Below are 19,000 nucleotides of genomic sequence, written 5' to 3' on the forward strand. Positions count from 1 at the left end.
CCAGAAATTCTTACATGTCGTTCTAGATTGAACCATGAACAAAATGCTGCCTTCTCATGTATCATGCAATATGTAATGGATGGGAAACTAGGTGCTTTTTTCATAGATGGCCCGGGAGGAACTGGGAAAACATTTTTATACAATGCATTGTATGCAGAGCTTAGACTAATGAACAAGATTGTGTTGCCGACAGCAACATCAGGTATTGCTGCATCGAACATACCTTCGGGACGTACAGCTCATTCAAGGTTTAAAATCCCACTTGATAGTGATGCTTCTCTGGCATGTGCTGTTCCTAAACAGGGTAGTTTAGCAGCATTACTTAGGGAAACATCACTGATAATATGGGACGAGGCTTCAATGGATAAGAAACAGAATATTGAGTCTTTGGATTTACTATTGTAGGATGTGTGTGATAATAAACTCATGTTTGGAGGTAAGACTGTTGTGTTTGGAGGTGATTTTAGGCAAGTTCTGCCAGTAGTTCCTCATATCAATGAAAGAAGCAGTTGAAACCAGTATTGTTACATCATATTTATGGCCTAAATTCATAAGGTTCAGGTTGATAGAAAATATTAGAGCTCGGGAAGATTTAACATACTCTGAGTTCTTGCTTGCCTTGGGTAATGGTGAGCTACAGAATTCAGAAAAAGCGTATGTACAGATTCCAGACCAAGTAGCTCAATTTTGTGAATCCGGAAACAATTTCATATCTGATCTCATAGAAGCAACGTTCCCTGAAATGATGCAAGGTAACCTTGGTACTGATAGATTTATTGATCGAGCAATCCTAACACCATTAAACGATGAAGTGGATTCGATTAATGCATTCATGATAGAAAAATTTGAAGGCAGAGCTGTTATATACAAGAGTTTTGATATCATGTTGAATGATACATGTAATATATATCCTACGAAATTCATGAATAGCTTGTGCCCAGGAGGAATGAGCCCTCATGAGCTTGTGCTGAAGGAGAACTGTCCGGTAATTCTTTTAAGGAATCTTTTACCTTCGTCTGGTTTGTGCAATGGCACCCGTCTTACTTGTAAGAGGTTTTTCCCAAACGTTATCCAATGTGTAATTGCTACAGGACAGTACAAAGGAGATCATGTTTTCATCCACAGAATCAATTTAAGACCATCTGGTTCTATGAATTATCCTTTCCAATTTGAAAGGAAACAGTTTCCCATCAAGTTAAGCTTTACAATGACAATAAACAAATTCAGGGGCAAACTCTTAATCAGTGTCTATACATCTTCCACGCCCATGTTTTTCTCATGGTCAGCTATATGTTGCTTTGTCAAGGGCTAAAAAGGCAGCAGATGTTGTTGTCTTTTATGCTAAGCCTCCAGATCAACACCCTCAAAACACTGTACAAAATGTAGTGGCTTTTGAAGTGTTGAGGTTGCAGGTGTATTGCATCAGAAGAAGAGACATAAATATCTTTTTAATCAGAGCATTAGAGTAGGACTTCAAAGTATGTTCCCTTTTGTTTCTTTGAAATTAAACAAGTTTTTATATATTTAAGAAGACAGCTGATAGTTCATAGTTATATATTGACAGGATGAAGGAATCCTAAGGCAAAAAACAAGGAAAATCCACCATTAATCATGGTGTTCACGTGATGCGGTTCATGTATTCATTTGATTCTTCTACTCTTCTTGATAATACATTGTAGAATTTGATTTTTATAAATTGTTATGGAGTAATGCTGAATCTTGTGAATGTACATTATTTTTTGCATGCTGACTGCTGTGCTTCTGCTGTCATTCTGCAGTTATAACTTAGAAGATATGGAGGAATATATTCTGCACCTTCTGGTATTGTAGCTTTATCCTCCATTGAAGAGCAGGTTGGGGTATTGAGTCTAATTATCAGTTATTTTTAATAACCGAATATGAATTTCATGATCAAGGTTTATTTTTCGTATTGAACAAAAATTGTTTCTAACTTGCTTCTTGTTACTTCTGCTTTCAATATTGTGCACCAATGTACTAGGTTTGTTATGACAAAGATTGTTTAGTTTTGCTATTTGGTTCATTTAAAGAGTTGTTTACAGAAATGTATACATATATCAGGAGAATTAATATAGTTTATAGCATTTTTCTTTCTAAGATTCTTCAGACTTTAATTCTTTTTAAAATTTTCAAGCTGTGGTTATATGAAGGTGAATAGATCCGGCTAATTACAATTTGACTTAAGTATATAACTAATATTGAAAGCTTGTATTTACAGTAATGACTAGCATATACACAGAATGTTTGAACCACCAAAATATAGGCTTGTTCTGAAAAGGTATGCCTGGTGTCACTGTTCAATGACATGTTAGTTGTTGTGAACCCACACTATTTTATATATGTTACATTGAACATATCATCAGATTATCTAATTAGATTGCTGGTAGATGTAATAGCTGAGCACCTAGAGTATGCTATCTTATTTACTCAGTGCTTTCATCAATGAACATTAGTATAGGGTGCATTCGAATTTATATGCAGGTGGCTACATGATAGACCTGTAACAGAAAATAAACATGTTATTGGTTGTTGGATGTAGCTAGGACCTGAGCTAGATAAAGATTTGCTTAATAGTTAATTTGACATGAGAAAGATTCCAATTCCTACTAGATAGATAGATTGGCTTAAGAAAGAAATATCATAAATGCTTATAAAAGTATTTGACTTGACTGGGACAGAGCAAGCAGTAAGTAGTTGTTATAGCCTCTAAAACATATGACATACCCAGGACAGTAGTTAGTATCTAATTGTTACCCAATTGGGTCTTTTCATCTAAATAATTATCTTGTGAAAAACGAGTTAAAACAATCACAATCTCCTTCCCTTTCAGGAAACTATTACATCTTATAGTAAACTGAACCTGAAGCAGTTTTAAATAGAGGAAGTCTTATACTTTATAAAAGCAGAAAAGTGCTTCCTTCTTTTTTTGGGTTTTTTTGTTTTTGTTTTTTTTTTTCCCCGGTTACCTCTTCTCAATCTACCATGCTTATTGTTATGCCTTTAAAATTTAAGCTTTTGGGAAACATGTTATATCAACATGGTGGTTTAAATGCCTAGACGTTCTTTGTGTGCTCTTCCTTTATCTAGAATCTCATTTCAACATGCTCCAGGTTATTCAATGAAACTAGAAAACATTACTAAATCTTTAAAGCCCATTAGACATATACATTCCATGATATTAATACAATAAACCTGCTCTTATTGCTAATGCTGGAATCAAATGTACATGCCAAGCAGTTTTCTACACTTACTATTAATCTTATTCAAAACAGTACATTAAAGAGTTCTTTTTAACTGAGCTGAACTCTAAATCCTAACATACCTGCAGCCTAATGGACAACTATTTCTAACACAATAGGATCGCTATTTTGTAGGAAAACAGCCCCCAATTTTTCCATAGCATACACCTCCACTGGAATACACTTGTGACATTCTCTCTTTAATTCTGCTACAGATAGTAGCTTATCAAAGCAACTGTCTTCAACATTGTATTCGATACAACCTCTTTATGCGGGTTACTGGGAGGCTACAAACTATGTAACTTTTATAGGAATGTCAAAGTATTGTTTTAATGCCAATGATTATACTTAAGCAGTACATTAATGTTTGCTGACCACATTTGACGATGTTTATTCACAATTTTTACCTTACATGTTTAGCTAGTCAAATGTTTACAATGACTGGAAACTTACATACTTGACTGTATGACCCTGTCATGTTAAGCAGTTTTGAAATGACGCAAACCAGTCATTACAGAAAATAAAACACAAGGTTATTAACTACCTAATAATTTTGAGCTTATCCTATGCAATCTATCATAATGACAAAAGTTACAATTACTCTTCTTGTTGAGCATTGTTATGAATTTGTAAGCTTGCCGCTCGAAAATTTAATTCCGTTATATTATACATGTTAGATTTCTGTAATCTTTCTATTATTACACACTGGCTTTTTTCAAAGGCATTACCCTGCATGATTTAATACTGCAGTCTTACTTAACACATAAATATTAATTTTTCATAACATGCCTATTATACAGATGCAATACATAATTGCCTTTCTTACATAAGTATTAAACATTAACTAACTGATTTTCCACATCTTGTAGTGAATACTTAACGCCTTTATTATTACACACCCATACTACTTCAAATAATACATATTGATGCTAATATATTAGTCAAACATGTGAACCAGAAAGCAGTTCTATGTGGAAAGCTATGCTGGCCCAAGCATCACCTCAAATACTAGAGGAAAACCTGTTTGATAAATCACTAGAGCACCTAAAACCAACTACGGCAAACACGTGTTCGTAGAACGCATTCACACCATTTCATAGTACACATGATATAATGCTACCTTCTTCTCGAACTACTCTTAAGTCCACACACCATTGTTTCCTTTTGTGCCGAAGAAGAACAGTTGTGCATGGATCTGCTGTCCAGAAATGCATTGTAGCAAATGGTACTGGAACAACCTTTTCACAGCAGAATTTAGAAACAACCAGTAGTTAAAAATTTGCTAATACTAATATGATACACAAGTGTGTATAGAAAATATACAGATCTACAGCTTACAGACAATGAAACTTACAATAATTCCTTGGAAAATAACCAGAGGGTTAACCACATATGTAAATGATGGATAAGGACATTGTTGTTGCATTAACCTTAAGTGATTTTTCCATTTCTGCAAAAGACAATGGAAGCCTCCTTCGAGTAACCCTGGTTTGGGTAACTGGTGTACCAAGATTGGTTTTATTCATGGCCATCATATGAAAAAATTTTAGTATGGAATATTTTTCTACCTTTATAGTACATCATCAAGGTATCTCCAACTTCGATATCATTATCTGAGATGAACTCTTTCCAGCCTCCCTCGACATACATTCTAGTGATCATATTTCCAGATTTGGTTCTTCTAATAACAATATCCCATGCTGGTCCATCACTACCGCGGAACATCTTGGCTGCTTCACATTGATTGTATAAGATATGATAAAAAAAAACAGGAATCTCCTAAATCACAGCAAAAACACAGTTAGTTGGTGGGAGCAACATATATATGTATATATATGTATATATGTATATATGTATATATGCATATATATATATATGAATTATTTCTCATAAAAGTTGAAATGTATACATACTGCCATATCTTTGTGTTCTTCTTCAATTCTGAGTATCCATCTCATGATAGCATTGTTTTCAGCCTAACAACATAAGAAGCTGAGAAATTAGCTAAAGGCATGGAAAAACTTATCTAAAACACAAATACAAATAATAGACTTAACAAGGTCATCACAGACCATCTTTACCATGGGTAGACACTTTAAACAAATACTAGAACTTGAGTTCTCACAATAGCTTGGATAGTACCTTTATATAATAAATGATACCTTTCAAAAGAATCTAATTATTAACTGTAGCCATGTGAAGTGCACCATATCCAAATATCTACATAATATAAATTCATATGTCATTGATCAATCAACACGGAAAAAGACTATCTTATATGTGTTGAACCATTCATTACACTTTATATACCAACAATGAGGATTAGGTAACAACATTTTTAAAAAAACAAATGGCAATGGACAACTAAATTAGATTATTTATATGAAATCAAATGTTTGAATCGTGGTTGGTATAAAGGAAATAATAAACTTGGTTGTTTAGTGCACCTTAAGAAACCAATACTGTATTAAAGTATTATTATTGATAAAATGAACAATAAAAAATGTTTGAAACTCAGAGTTCATTATATTTGGTTTTTTGTTTTTTCCCCTTGATCTAGGGTTATTTCAAGTCTCTTGAACTTGCATTTTTCATATAATCTACAAGCTCAATACTTTTAAGGATTGTTAACAGACATAGCCATACTTTTATGATATCACAATCTTTTAAGTAGGCATTCAATAAGTAAACTTTGCATAATAAGAAAATAGTTCAACAACACAGTGTCACAGACCCCCCCCCCCAACAAAAAAGGGTAAATAATTCCTTAATTATTGTAGATAGGATAATAGTCTCAAGTCACGTGTGGGTTAACTTAATCAATTTTAAGAAAACTCTTTTTTTTTTAAATGACAAATTTAAAAAGTCTAGATTTAACCCTTGACATAGTTTGTTACTCCATACTATACAGTTTTTTTCATATCTAATCAGTTCACATATGTTGGGTTTATATAAAATAGGGTTTAATAAGAGGTACCTAAGTACGAAGTACAAATAAATTTAGAAAAATGTTTTCCAGCGACCTAATTAAACAACCAAAACCCTAACGACTATGGAACTCTAAAAATTGTGAATATGGAATAGAGAGAGTATTGTTACAAAAAGTAGAAAGCTAGATAACCCAAGGAATATAATTTATAAACTTATCGACATTAAGAGTAGATATATAGTTATACACACATAGCCAAGGTCATGATGAGCTATTAAGAACTAGAACTAATTAATGACTCAGTGTGGCTTGGATTTCTCTATCTCTTCCATAGTTAATAATCCCATAAGAAACCATTCTGATTTCCTACTTACTGCATACAAAATTATAGTAATACATATGGTTATTTTTAAGTCTACCTTGCATTTAAATCACGTTCCAAAATCCAAAGTAGCAAAATATAATATTGAGCTCAATACTATACATGCATTACTATCATCCTTGACTAAGAATTTACATTACTTACTTAACACCATATATTAGGCCATGAACCTACATTTTTGGTTGGCTATTAAAACTTCGAATTGTAAATGCATTTGTAAAACAAGTCGTATACTAATGGTTTTTCCAATTTAAGTAGAACGCAAAGCGTTACCGCATTCCGTAATGAATTGTGGTTAATTCAATTATAACTAACAACACCTTTGAACTAAAGGTTATTCTACACAGTTTGTACATATTACACTTTGGAAACAAATATATACAATTTACTTACTATAGAAGCAAGCACTTCACATAGTCACATGCACAAAAGAAAGTTACTTAAAGGACATCATAAATTGTACTTGATAGATGAAAGACCACATAAAATCTTTAATTATTTAAAAAATTGAATGGTATCTTACATAAGAAGTCTTCACAACCACTTAAAATCTTTAATCACATAACTTTACAGCTATTTGTGTTATTATATTATTTATATGTTGTACTATCCCCTCAAATTAAGAAGACTAAATCTTTGCAACCCATGCTTGTAACTGTTTGAACTTGACATTACTTAGGGAAGTAGATGACTATCAACTACTGTTTGTGATTTTTAAAAGGCAACAACAAACAGAAATAGAAAAGACAAACACAAAATAGATTAATTATCAAACATAGAAACTTATAAACAAGTAAGATAACGCATATCATTTCTGGAAATAATAATTAGAAAAACAAAGAATTCTAAGTAGCAAAAAAAAAAAAACAAAATTGTACTGGATAACTGTTCTAATCACTTGTAAGTATGGGCTGATTACTATTAGAACCTTTAATCCGTGTCAAAGTTGTTCAAATGATTACTCAGCTACTACTTCCTATTCTTGACTATAAATAGCAACCTCACTTCTTCCCAAAAAAACGCCTTTACAACCCTTAGAATTTCACTTTTTCCTCTTAAGGTACTCTTATCTCTAAAGCCTTGAAATATAGAAATGTATGTATCTTTTAACACCATTCTGTACTGCATATTCAATTCAAGTGTTTACTCACTTATATTGTCATCATAGCCATAAAAGTTATACATCTGTAAAATAGCTTAACACAAATACATGCTATATTAGGAAACTGGTTAACTACCTATTGTAGTTTCTGTTCTGTAATAAATACAAGTGCCTGATTGTTTGTTGCTTTTATGTATAATTTCTTGATACATATTGCATGGAATCTTTTCTGCATAGTGTAAATTTCGTTAAATAAATTCCACTTATTAAATACTGCAGATTGAATTGTTGAAAGTTTTTTCCCATTAATATTTATTACTATGTCGAATATATAAAGAATATTCCAAGCTTAAGAATCTTTTGCATGGAAAAATACATACCAGACTGTATAGAACTATTGATTATATTTTTACAACGGATGATAGCACTTGTGTCAAAATATATTCGGCCTTCTGCACTTGAAAACTTCCTGCATCAGAACTTATAAATCTGCTATCAAGAAGTATTTTTCTGGGATTTATAGAAGATGATTTCATGAATCTGTAAAACATGTATTGTTACTTTGCATACAATGAATTTCACAAGTTACATATTGATTGGATCATATACCTTAATAGTGTTTGTAATGCCACAATATATGAGCTTTTAAAAATCTTTGTGTTAAATCCATTTGTATACTTATATCAATATTAACTGTGGGATTTTACAGACTGCAATTGAAATACAATATGAAGCTTGAACCGGTTTATTTGGATGAACTTAACACTCAGAGCAAAGATTACAAGGTCAGAGTTACGGTTGCTGAAAAGGGTCGTCCTCGAGAATCACCTAAAAAGCCAGGATTAGTCTTCCAAACTCTCATCATGGAAGATGAGAAGGTGAATATGCTTGAACTTGATACTTTATTTTTAACTTCTTTTTATATATATTTGTTCATGAAAAATCTTTGTTTTGGAGCACTGTTTCATAAGCCATAATATGCTAAAAAGTATTGGAATGAGAAATCTGCAACATTAACTTATTAAGTAGCTATATTCAATCCATATTATACTGTCTATATCTAATAAGGAGTGGAAAACCATATAGAATCTGCACAAACTTCTTTTTGATCAAAAATTCTATAGCTGTAATCATATGGATGCCTTAATAAAGTTGTCCTTATGTGTTCAATTCAAACCAGGAATTACATACTTGAAATTGCTTGTGTTTAGTTTAAACCATTTGTTGTTTTAAAAAGATTTACATATGCTGTTTAACTTTTGTTTTACTCATAGAAAAACAAGATGCGTTGCGCTCTTTTCGGAGAGCAGATAAAGGCTTATGAGGATATCTTAAAACCCACAGGAAAGTATGAGATATCTAGGGCTCCTATAGGTGTTGTGGATGATCAGTTCAAATTCAACCTTGAAGAACTTCCGTATCAAATGACTATTGGACAGCAAACTGTTGTGCAGAGGTTGAACCCTGAAGCTGGACCTATTATTCCCATGTATCAGCCTCTGTCGACTATTCCTAGGACAGCTGATCCAGACAGCAAATTTGGTATAAAATTGACTACAGTAATTGCAATTTTTTTTAACAATAAATCAAGTAGCTTTTGTTCTACCTTAATGCTGTTTATATTCCTTGGCTTCAGATGTTGTTGTAGTAGTTCTCTTTGTTGAAGAACAGCCACGCATGATTACTAATTCGCGTGGACGTGAGAGCCCAGTTCGTGAGATAGTTGTCACTGATACAAGGTTACATGAGCTTTGAATAGTTATTCCTTTAGCTTTTACAAGACTTATCATTTATCACTGAGCTGTTGTACTGACATATATTTCAAAATCCATGAAACAACCATGATCAATCTATCACTATTTCAGCATGGAATGATCTTGCTATCAATGATTGTAATACACTCAACAACTGGGCTGACAGGTTCAATGTTGTTGGCTTCACTTCTCTTAGGGCTCAGAACACATCCAGAGGTTAATTACTTCCATATTTTTACAATTCTATTATACAACAACAAATACACACAATGAAGTCTAACATTACCGGTTAATGATGCAGGATTCATTTTGAGCACCACTATGTCAACTCAATTCATTCATGAACCTCAAGGAGATAAAGCAAACGTGCTTCGCGAATGGTACATTTCTTAGTAGTCCATTTGTCATGATCTAATCACTTTTTATCCTACACTTGACCATGATTGCACCTTCATTACAGGGCAAAAGTGTATCCACAAGTCCTGCTTGATAGGCAGGCTAGAGTACTTACTGTCAGATACCCCAGTGAAGAGAAAAAAATCTACACAATTGCAGGATTAAGAAACAAAAAGGTTAAGATTTCACTTCCAGTACTAGAAACTCTATTCATTAAGTAGTAATTATATATCTTTTGACAGCAGTTGATAATGTGTTCTTGCAAAAAAAAAAATACAGCCATCCAATACTATGCAAGAAGAGGTAGCATGGATAAGAGTCACCATACCTAATGCTGAACTTAACAAGATTCATGCCTATGCTGGTTGTCATGAATGCTCTAAACGCACAAATCTTCCTGTGGGATCTCGCTATCGTTGCACTGTCTGCAGGAAAACGGATACGGTCTCTGCTCACAAGTAAATTATTCCTATGCTCTTCCAATCTGTACAATATATATACTTACAACTGCTTCTAATTTAATTCTGTTCATGTTTAATAGAGTTACATTTAAATTTGAAGCAATGGATGACACTGGAGCTATGTCATTCACCACTTTCAATGATGACACAGAGAAACTCTTCAGAATGTCAGCAGCTGAGATTTCTAGCATGAAAAATACTATAAGCATCCCTTTCATTAACAAGTGTCTATGTTCTATTCTTTCATCTATTCACAAATATGTTCTCCATGTTTTATTAGTACTTTGTTAAAAGTAGTGCACACTCTTGGGATTGAACTTCATTCTGCATTCTTAATATTAATCACAACCAAATATATTGCAGCTATATTCAAATATAACTTGTAACTTGTTTGCTCCTTGTGTTTTAAAATTCCATGGATTCCCTATACTATACTTCAATAGATACTTGAATAGGCAATGACTATACACCCTTTACACATTCCAGGAGAACTTAGAAGCTTTTGCAGCTATCCAAGAGATCCTTTCCACCAAACCATTCTTAATCAAGGTGGGGCCCACAAAGGAGTTGTCAATGAATAGTGTGCTCATTTGGACACTCAAATCTGTTGAAATAGAGGATGAAGCAGAACAACCTAAAGCTTCATCACCATCATCTGCAATGGATACAAACCAAGGAGAAGCTGTCACAACAGAACAAGAAAGGAAGCTACAGAGAGAACTGATGCTTGAGGAACGACTACATGGTAAAAAGCCTCTGGTAATGAGTTTAACTCCGAGCCTGCTGAACTCCAAAATCCAGCAACCAGAAATGATGCCAGAATTGCCGAACTTACTCAAATAGAAGAAATGAACTTAGCCTCCCAAACATTTGATGCAGACATGTTTCTGCTATCTGAGCCAAGTCTGGAGCCCCTACAGCTTCCTGAGATAAACACCCTACCAAAGGAAGTTCTCCCAAACTAGAATAAGCTCTCTCGCAAACGTAGCCCACCAAAAAGAAAAGAATCTACTGCTAATGATTCAAAAGAAAGCAAAAATACTGATGACACCCCACCTAAGAAGAAGGTGAAGACAGTGCTGTTTCAAGACACCCATGTTGAAGAAAGTCCTGATGAATTCAACTCTTCATCAACTCAGCCTGAGAACCCATAAAATTCTCAAGATCTTATGATGCATAGTCACCATCTTTTGCCTCTACTAATGGTGATAGTTAGCTTACACTTAATGTTGGTTTTATATATAAGTCTTTTGAGTGCCTGATTTATAGATAGGCCTAAATCTTTTGGGGGGTTTAAAAGAAACAAATGTGAACAAATATTGTTCCCTATAAACACCAGTTATGGGAGTAGTAATGCTGCTAGGTATATTAGAATATAAGTGTAAGCATAAGTGGTAAGATTAGTATTTTGGCAAGAATGACCCCTATCATATATTAGCATCTATGCAATGTACAAAGTAGTATTAGCATATTTTGCCTAATGAAGCAAAATTAATCTATGTACTGGTATCCTTAAATAAGGATTCATATAAATAATATTAGTAAATCTAAGTACTTTTCTTATGTCGATGATTCAAAGTTTACTGTTTTCTGCACAATCAACTGTTTGCAATTCATTTACATAAATATGCTATCAATCCATCTGACTTCTTTTATCACCTATGTCAAAGAAACAAGGTGAGATTTCAGACTACATATTCAGTCTGCTTAGTAAGAAAACAACACAGTACAACAAAAAAAAGTTCATCATGCTAAGACATATTAAGTAATTGTTCCCGAATTACCATTTTCACTGCCAACTAAAATTTCTCCATCATTAGAACATCATTATGTAATGAAAATATAAAGACGAATTCTTTAATATAATTGGATTGTGTTATGTCTTTAAAAGCATAGCAAAAATATCCAAAACGAAAAAAACATAATAATAGCCAGAAGGTAGCAACTGTTTTCAAATTACAGTTACATGATATTTCACATTACAGTCACGTCTAAGTTACTAAAGTTCTAAACAAAACAACCTTCAAGCACCTTAATCCACTTTATTAGAACATTCCCTACATCCTTCACACAGGCTAATCATACTAGAACTAAATCCACATCGAACACTATAGGATGACCTTTCCCATATTTGAAAAGCCCAGCTTCATCCACCTGAACATTGTAATAGTCCATGAACTCTCTGACTCCATTCTTCAAAGAACATTGAATGATCTTATTCTTCTTCATCAAAATCTTCAATTCAACATCAAACTGTTTATCAAAATTCTGTAAGACCACAACAGTTGTTGGAGGGAATCCCATGAAATGATCTTTTGCAAAAGGCAGAGGAATATTCTGCTAGCACAAGATCAAAACGTTACATACAACAAACAAACACAATCATACAAGAGAAAACACCAATCATAATATACATTCATGGAATAAGCTTCACAGAGACTACAAATCATACTAATTAACTTCATAGCAAACTTACTATTGTGGCCTGTTCGAAGTATTTTTGAGTGAAAGAAAACTTGAAGAAATCTTCATCAGACTCATCTGCAAGTGCATCGAGCCAGGCATTTGCCTCCTTCATTTTTTCAGAACTATCTTCAATAGCTGGCTTACGGCCACGCTTTTTGCCAGAGTCACCACATCCATGAGCTTGTCTTGCTCTCACACCCTATGGGGGTCCAGTACGGTAAATAATTCTAACCGCAAATGTATTATCACCATTATACTTAAACATTAGAACATCCCCAACATTTAAAGCATTGTCGTCCATAAAATCTGACCACCCTATGTCGAGATACATCTTCCAACCATTATCAAATTCTTCATGCAATAGAGTGACAAACCAAGAATCAGCATTACCATCTACCAACAGTTCAATGTTGAGAAAGCCATCTTCTAAGACCTTTTCCAACCCATCAGGGACACTTTATAACATATAAACAACAAAGTAAGCAGACATGAACATGCAAAGCCAGGCTAAAAATACAAACCTTACAACCTACAATGTTACAAAGATCAATCAATGATTCTAATATCTCAAAACTACTAATCAATTAAAATGCTAACAAACTAATATTCAATTCCACATCCAAAAACAAAAAATTATAGTTGATACGAGAAATTCCTTCAAAGCCAACAACATGCAATAGGATTAATTACCTCTTATTTCGATGCAATGAAACACGACACTAGATTGCAATAACAGCAACTCCGCTCAACCTAAACACTACCAGCCTAAACTGTAAGGATTTTGTATCTGTCAATCACCTGCACTCATCCTTCATCCCGCACAAATTCTCATTGCAAAACCAATCACCAATATCATACTTTATTACGCCCAAATTAAAACAGCAGGTTTACAAGCAATATATCACAACAACCCTAAAATTCACAATTCAAAGGATTATTGCAATTCCTCAGCCAACAAAAACAAACACAAGAGGACAAACACCACAATTAATAAATAACCCTTTTCAATTTCAAAATCAGAACATAAAACATATCACAACAAAACATCCTCAGGAAAAAACAAATCAAAGAAAAAACCCCAGACAAAATATGCAAAATACCGAATTCAACAAACCCTTAGTTTTGTCCTACCAGTTTCTCTCGAGTTTCTGCTTCCACGCGAATGGTGAATGACATTGGAGCTTCACCCATTGCACTTTAGATATCCAGAGAATATATGTAAGATTTGTTTGAAAACAATATCCAAGACCTACGTTACAAGAGTATATATAACCTTATGGAGCTCAAAAGACTCAAGTTACAAAAGCATTAAATGAATTTTAAAAACCTAATTAATTAGGAAACACATATCTCAACGTCTATGCTTGTAATGCTAGCCTCACAGTAAGACAAATATTTCACAGTTTTATTTTTCCCATAGTTCAACTTACAAATGATTAATATTCCTTTATAGCACTGATATAAAATAGCAGTGCGTAGTTCCAAACAAAATGTATACTGCAATATTCCTCATCCCTTTATGCTAAAAACAAACAAGAATCAAATGAAACATGCAATGCCTTTAACCAACAACTACATTGTATATATGTACATTCATTAGTGTTAAACCATATTATAAACATTATAACGCCTAGCTAAATCGCTGCATCAAAACACCGTTGACGTCACGCCTAGCTAAATCGCTGCATCAAAACAACGTTGACGTCATTCATAGCACAACGTTGGGGGGGCGCGCGCGTTGCGCGCGCACCAACAACTAGTGTATATATACATATATATATATGTATATACATATATATATAGAACTAAGATCATGTGAGAACCATGTTGAATTATAGGAACTAAGAACCTATCTGCACCGTTGATCACGACTCATCAGACGGTCTACATTAGACTCGCTTCATTACGGGTATTATCGTAATAATTCGCTTTGAATGACTACCCAGGATTTCCTCCGTTTCTTTTTTTTCTCTCTCTATTTTCTTTAGATTTTCTCTCTCTTCCTCTACACTATCTGTGAAGCGATTTTCTTTGATATGCTCTTCGATTTCTTCCGTTTTGTTCATCAATTTGTCGCATTTTCTTGTTAAGGTATGTAAATTTCGATTTATTAGTTTGTTTAATTTGCTCGATTCAGTTAAAGTTTGCTCAATTTGGTTTCGATTAATTCGAGTTTGAATCTAGGGTTTTAGCTATTTTTTGTTTGAGTAATTTGTGTGTTTGCATTTTTTAATCAGATTAATTGGTCAAAAATTTGAAGCTTTTTATACTATTTTCTGCTTTATTATTGTGAATTTGATATTGTATTTTCTTTAATTGAAGTTTTACTCCTCTTTGTGGCGAATTTTTCTCCAACGATATACAGCTAAGGTAAATCCGTAATTTTCTTACAACTTTGATTATTGAATTTCTCGAGATTTCAATTGAGTTTACTGAATTTAATATTGTTCGAATTGTGGATTTTCTTAATTGGATTTCTGGTTGAAACTTTATAATTCTGAATCGTTTTTTATTTATTTTTTAATTCTGAATAGTTTAATGATATTGTAGCTTATTGTTGTTTACTCGATTTAATTACTAGTGTTTTGGTTTGGTTAGGGTTTTCGTTTTTTACTTGATTTCATTGATTTTTTTAGTTGAGACGCTTAGCTTTGTATTATTGGATTTTTTTTTATCTGGATTATGTTTTGATGCTTGTCTTTGAATTTTCACGAAAATTGTATTATGTGTGTCTTTTGATTATGTTTCAATTTTCTTTGCTTTTTGCTTTTAAATTCTTATTATTTACCTTTTATTTAGTTTGCTTTGCTTTTTATAATTTTTTATTTACTTTGTGGTATGGCATTGTATGTATAAATTGTTCTGAAAGTTGGTTTAAGCTATTTGCTAGCATTTCTATGTCTTTTTGTTGTATTTTGGAACTTAATGAGATTTTGATATCGATGTACTAAACATTTCTTAGCGTTTCTATGGTAGCTAGTATAGGTGTTATATTGCACTTATGGGTAGATGATGGCATACAATGTGGCGATTATTGATTTTATTTTTTATTCTGATTGTGATTTGGTGCATGAGAATTTGTTCATTTATTCCTTGTTTCATTGAATAGACTATAAATCTATAATAAAATAATTTTCTAAAATTTGAGCTCTTACTAGTGTTGATAAGGTTCCTTTTCCTCTCACTTCTGGTGTTTATTATTCACACAGGTGCGGAGATGGATGTCATCCCGCTTCACACTTCCATAACAAGTAGACTGAGTTATACTACATATTGTTGCTCTTGTACAATATGTATTACATACTATATTACAAGAGTAGCAGCAAAATATATTGCTATTAAGTTATATAGTCTTATTTGAGAAGACTATATAAAGAGCAGATATAGGGAATTGCAGATTGAGCTATATTACAAGAATAGCAGTCTGCAGATACAGGGAATTGCATATGCGTAAATGAACTAAACAACTTAGCTATCTGAACAAGTAAGAACGATCTAAAACCCCCAGCGAGTGTACATACACTTTATTGATTATTGTGTTTACCTTTTAGATTGTTTGGTTTACTTTTGAATAATTTTTATTTAATACATACGGATGTTTTATTTACACACTCAATTCTTTATGCTGCCTTGATTTGCAATGACTCTTTTTTGTCACTAACCTACTAGCTTAATTGGTAGGCTGCAACTGCTGCTCTGGAGGCCCTGCCAAGCCTGCAGCTGCTGCTCTGGAGGCCTTGCCAAGCCTGCAGCTGCTGCTCTACCAATGCTGCTTAGGTTGCTGCTACAGCTGCTGCCCCGACATGGCCTGCTGCTGCAGCTGCTGCCCTGCCATGGCTTGCTACTACAGCTGCTACTTTTGCGCTGCCAAGGGTGCTGTTGCAACTGCTGCTTTGATTTTCATTTTTTGATTTTATCTACTTTTTCAACATGTCCCTTCTCATTGTGGACATGGTCCTTTCTGCATATATATTAGGATAGTAATTAAGCTTTTCTTATTTACTTTTGAGTATTTTTATTTACTTTTGTGATTTTTCAGTATATAGACAAAAAAAAAACGATCGATTGTGTCAACTAATTATTCTTACTCTATAATAGCCTACTAGCTCAATAGTTAGAGCATTGTGCAAGTGCACAAAAGATGTGGGTTCGAATCCCACGTAGGTTCTTCTAACGCCTCGAACCATTGTAATGTAATTATTTTTTTTAATACTTTTGAGTTTTTCTAATTTTCATTTGAGTAAATATTAACTACTCTAAAAGTGAAATTATTTACTTAAATGATACTTTGAGAAACTGTTTAGCATTTTTTTAATTTACTTTAGATTAATTATTATTTACTTTTGACATAGTTTGCTTTAATTTTGATTTCTAACAAGATTATCTCCTAAACTAAGTACACCAAACTCGCCTCTTTGCACAAACCAAAACTGCACCCTTTGAGCCCCTCAAAACCACTTCAGCCCTGCACAAATTCTACTCACAAAATGAGCATATGTATTCATCACCTTTACATACCCAACAGGAGGGCATTTCCACGTGTTTACAGTTAGCTATGCTGTAGCACAAGGTGCATCACTAAATACTCTCTGCGCATAGATTAAGTACTCCTCCACCATCTTTTATTTACATAACCCGCAGCCAAGGCAATAGCATTAGGATTCGTGTTCTCAAATTACGTCTTATTTCTACATGTCCATGCCGCCCACATTAAAGTAGCTGCTGTCCTTAACTCACCAGAGCTTAATTTCAAAGCAAGCCAAACCCATCTTTCTATAAAAGAGGCAGAGGGTGTATCAGCAATCACAATAGCTAGAGGGTGATGCTGCCATATAGGAGCTGCCACCTTCCAATCAAAAATGGAATGAATTATTGTCTCAGAGCTAGCACCACGAATTGGGCAGATCGCATCCCCTATTATATGACGCTTTTGAAGCCTTTCTTTGACTGCCAGACTGCCTTTATAGGCCCTCCACAAGAAGTGTCTCGGGTTTGGTGGACCTCGTAGCAACCAAATCCCACACCAAAGGTTCTCCTCCCCACCATTTACCATCAGCAAACTGATCTTGATGACCCAATTTTGCAAGCCAATAACCAGATTTTACCGAGTATACACCTTCTTTAGAGATACATTAATTTACTTTTACTGCTTTTCTATTTACTTTTGAGATATTTTTTTACTTTAGTGTAATTTTTCCTTCATCATTAATCTATCACTTTGAGTGACGGTAAAGAGAGCAGGTGTGTCCACTATAGGATCGAGTTAACCTCATGTTACACTGATCATAAAAAAAGCAACCTCTTTTGTTTGTATACCTTAGAACTAATTTGATTTACTTTTGAGATGTTTTGTATTACTTTAGAGTGTCTAATATTTACTTTTAGAGATAATCTATATAGGAATCGAGCCTACACCTCTAAGCATCCGCATAGTGCTTTACCATTTGAGCTAATAGGTTTACTTTAAAGTCTTTTTTGTTTACTTTAGATTTGATTAAATTTACTTTCAGTTTAGAGATAACTGATGCAGGAATTACCTTATTCAACCTTACTCATCTTCTGTATTTTTATGTAGGATCATCTTTTAGAGCAAGATACATAGTTGTTATGTTACTACTTTTTTAGTTATTTTGAATAACTTTAGATTGTTTTATAATATTTACTTTTAGAAATATAACCTATGTAGGAATTGAACCTACATCTCTATGCATTCGCATAGTGCTCTACCACTTGAGCTAATAGGTTTACTTCAAATTCGTTTTTATTCAATTTACATTCTTTTTTATTAACTTCAAATTAAAGTCTTATTCAGTTTAGATTTTTTTATTTAGTTAAAGAATGATCTTGATCATAGATGAGAAAACCTCCTCCATATGATGAGGATAAATCTGTACTAATGAAAATATAAATCTAAGGCCACATTTTACAAATTCAAAAGTTGAAATCAATCTCACCTCCTTCCTTTACACTATCAACCGGACAACCATTTCAGTATCTCCATACTACAATTGTTGATCCTTAAAAGCTGCAGCAGTAGCAATACCATCAATTATTTATTAGAGCACTACTAGTTTTATCATCTAGTTCTACATGTGCTTCATTTGGAGGCTTATTTGCATAGCTTCCACCCACACTAAATTGTGAAGACCCAAAGCTAAATTGTAAAGTTTATCAATAGTCAAGATATTAACTCTATTCTTTATATATAATACACAATACCCTTCAGCATTTATCCCATTCTTTACCAATATGT

General features: G+C 33.4%; 2 protein-coding genes and 1 long non-coding RNA gene across 4 annotated transcripts; all 3 read left to right on the plus strand.

Annotated features, from left to right (window-relative positions):
* Positions 1-496: 496 nt before the first annotated feature.
* Positions 497-2,596, plus strand: LOC110688667. Its single transcript, XM_021865400.1, has 5 exons — positions 497-1,194; positions 1,307-1,412; positions 1,565-1,581; positions 1,779-1,821; positions 2,558-2,596. Exons 1-5 carry the CDS (start codon positions 497-499, stop codon positions 2,594-2,596), a joined length of 903 nt encoding a protein of 300 aa, XP_021721092.1.
* Positions 2,597-8,398: 5,802 nt separating this feature from the next.
* On the plus strand, positions 8,399-11,435 carry LOC110688668. Its single transcript, XM_021865401.1, has 10 exons — positions 8,399-8,548; positions 8,945-9,212; positions 9,307-9,384; positions 9,536-9,640; positions 9,726-9,804; positions 9,885-10,014; positions 10,100-10,278; positions 10,362-10,551; positions 10,768-11,040; positions 11,247-11,435. The coding sequence occupies exons 1-10, from the start codon at positions 8,399-8,401 to the stop codon at positions 11,433-11,435; spliced, it is 1,641 nt and encodes a 546-aa protein (XP_021721093.1).
* A 3,216-nt stretch (positions 11,436-14,651) lies between these two features.
* LOC110688666 lies at positions 14,652-17,002 on the plus strand. Of its 2 annotated transcripts, XR_002504612.1 has the most exons (4): positions 14,656-14,838; positions 15,070-15,117; positions 15,957-16,231; positions 16,429-16,999. It is a non-coding gene; the product is annotated as an uncharacterized LOC110688666 (long non-coding RNA). The 2 variants fall into 2 exon arrangements; XR_002504611.1 differs by having other exon boundaries at positions 14,652-14,838; positions 15,957-17,002.
* The last annotated feature ends 1,998 nt before the right edge of the window (positions 17,003-19,000 follow it).

Source organism: Chenopodium quinoa, unplaced genomic scaffold, assembly GCF_001683475.1.
Source record: "Chenopodium quinoa cultivar QQ74 unplaced genomic scaffold, ASM168347v1, whole genome shotgun sequence".
NCBI lineage: Eukaryota > Viridiplantae > Streptophyta > Magnoliopsida > Caryophyllales > Amaranthaceae > Chenopodium > Chenopodium quinoa.